Below are 2165 nucleotides of genomic sequence, written 5' to 3'. Positions count from 1 at the left end.
CCACGGCCATTGCCAACCCGGTCTAGTTATTTTAAGAGCATGTACATCTCAGCACTAGATGTACAAGTAAATAAAGCAAAAAAAACATAGAGAAGACGCAAACAACAGAGGGAACAAAGTAGAGAAGGGAATGTATGTATCATTCGGACGGAAGAAGCAAAAAACGGACGGCAAGAGAACGGAATATGTATGTATCAATGTATAGTAAGGTGTTCTCGTGACCTTGAAGCCGAGCTGCTCCATCCGCATGTGAACCAATTCTGCAATCATATTGGCAATCACGGCTCCTCGTCTGCTACTGACCTGTCTATATCTGCAACTCCCTCCGTCCGCAACCAATCATGCCATGCGTCCACTATAAATATGGCCATTGCCCAGCGCGGTCCGGCACATCACCAGGAGTCCACGACAACAATCGCGATGTCATCCTTCTCCGTTGCCGTTGCGACTGCTCTGCTCTTCTGCCTGGCCGCCCATGGCTGCTGCGCCCCTCCTCCGTCTTCTCCGCCCGCGCCAGATTCTAGCGCCAACGGCACCAATGCCTACACCGGCGGCTGGCTGGACGCCAGGGCCACCTGGTACGGCGCTCCCACCGGCGCCGGCCCCGACGACAACGGCGGCGCCTGTGGTTTCAAGAACGTCAACCTGCCACCCTTCTCCGCCATGACTTCCTGCGGCAACGAGCCGCTCTTCAAGGACGGCAAGGGCTGCGGCTCATGCTACCAGGTACGTACTCCATTAACCGCAACTGGCATTCGCAGCACTACTACTCACTGATATTGGATCGTTGTGGCAATGGAAAAATGCAGATACGGTGCGTGGCCCAGAACCACCCGGCATGCTCGGGCGTGCCGGAGACGGTGATCATCACGGACATGAACTACTACCCGGTTGCCCGCTACCACTTCGACCTCAGCGGCACCGCCTTCGGCGCCATGGCGCTGCCGGGCCGGAACGACCAGCTCCGCCACGCCGGCATCATCGACATGCAGTTCAAGAGGTACCACAACGCCTACCTGTATTGCCGCCGTCACCGTCATTATATCTCCACACCGCTAACCTCGCACTAGCGACATGCATGGCTAGCTAGAAGCTACACGTATCCACCGCGCGTCACTTGCTTACTCTGCGACGCCCCGGCTGCTTCTGCATGCACAAACTAGAAAACAAAAGCTAGATGGGGAAGTATAACCGCCAACAAATCCATCTTTGCATCGTCGTCGTGCCACGCCAAATTGCAACAAACTTCCTTCATGAAGGCGCGCGGCGACGAGGATCGGCTAGAACGGCATAGGGAGTCAGGGACCGAGAAAAGATACTAGTACTAGCTCGCTAGTGCATGCGGCCGGCGTGTCATTTTCTTTCTCAATTAACACAAGCAACAAACCGCGACATCAGCGTCGTAGTAGCTTTTGATGTTCTTTGTCGCTAATATATATATGGTGCCACTTGTGACATCGAGCAACGTAGCACTCAACCATATGATTGCCACTCATAGGAGATTTCATGGAATCTGTGCCGCTCGAGCTACATTGACACGACACGCCAAAACACGACATGTAAACTGTGTTGTAACTGATGTAGTGCATTGCTGAATGAATGTGCAGGGTGCCTTGCGTGTACCCGGGCCTGACGGTGACATTCCACGTGGAGCAGGGGTCGAACCCGAACTACTTAGCGATCCTGGTGGAGTACGAGGACGGCGATGGCGACGTGGTGCAGGTGGACATAATGGAGTCACGGCCAGACACCACCGGCAAAGATGGCATGTCGCCTACGGGGCAGTGGGTGCCGATGAAGGAGTCGTGGGGATCCATCTGGAGGATGGACACATGGCACCCCATGCAGGGGCCCTTCTCTCTGCGCATCACCAACGAGTCCGGGAAGATGCTCGTTGCCGACAAGGTCATCCCCGCCAACTGGGAGCCCAACGCCAGCTACCGCTCCATCATCCAATTCAACTGATTATTTAGTTAATCGATCAAAGATATATACTACTTTCTATGTTCATTAATATAAGATGTTTTGAAAAGCTAAACCAGCTTTGTAGAACATCTTAAATTAGTAAACGGAGGGAGTAGCTATGTATCTTATGTATCATCCAAACTATGATGATGGTGAGCATGATGTATGCGTGTGTGGGTATACTAGTGACAGCTCGGTGA

At 53.2% G+C, this 2165-nt stretch overlaps 1 protein-coding gene across 1 annotated transcript; it reads left to right on the top strand.

Moving 5' to 3' along the window:
* The first annotated feature begins 420 nt into the window (after positions 1–420).
* On the top strand, positions 421–1965 carry LOC124694379 (expansin-B7-like). Its single transcript, XM_047227372.1, has 3 exons — positions 421–726; positions 810–1000; positions 1608–1965. Exons 1-3 carry the CDS (start codon positions 421–423, stop codon positions 1963–1965), a joined length of 855 nt encoding a protein of 284 aa, XP_047083328.1.
* The last annotated feature ends 200 nt before the right edge of the window (positions 1966–2165 follow it).

The sequence above is a fragment of the Lolium rigidum genome, chromosome 3 (assembly GCF_022539505.1).
Source record: "Lolium rigidum isolate FL_2022 chromosome 3, APGP_CSIRO_Lrig_0.1, whole genome shotgun sequence".
Classification (NCBI taxonomy): Eukaryota; Viridiplantae; Streptophyta; class Magnoliopsida; order Poales; family Poaceae; genus Lolium; species Lolium rigidum.
Note: the sequence above shows the minus strand (reverse complement) of the source record. Positions and strands in the feature narration are given on the sequence as shown.

Coding starts and splice junctions, on each gene's coding strand:
- LOC124694379 (XM_047227372.1), top strand. CDS start 421: ATGTCATCCTTCTCCGTTGCCGTTGCGACTGCTCTGCTCTTCTGCCTG. Junction 727..809: donor GCTGCGGCTCATGCTACCAG/GTACGTACTCCA, acceptor GGAAAAATGCAG/ATACGGTGCGTGGCCCAGAA. Junction 1,001..1,607: donor ATCGACATGCAGTTCAAGAG/GTACCACAACGC, acceptor ATGAATGTGCAG/GGTGCCTTGCGTGTACCCGG.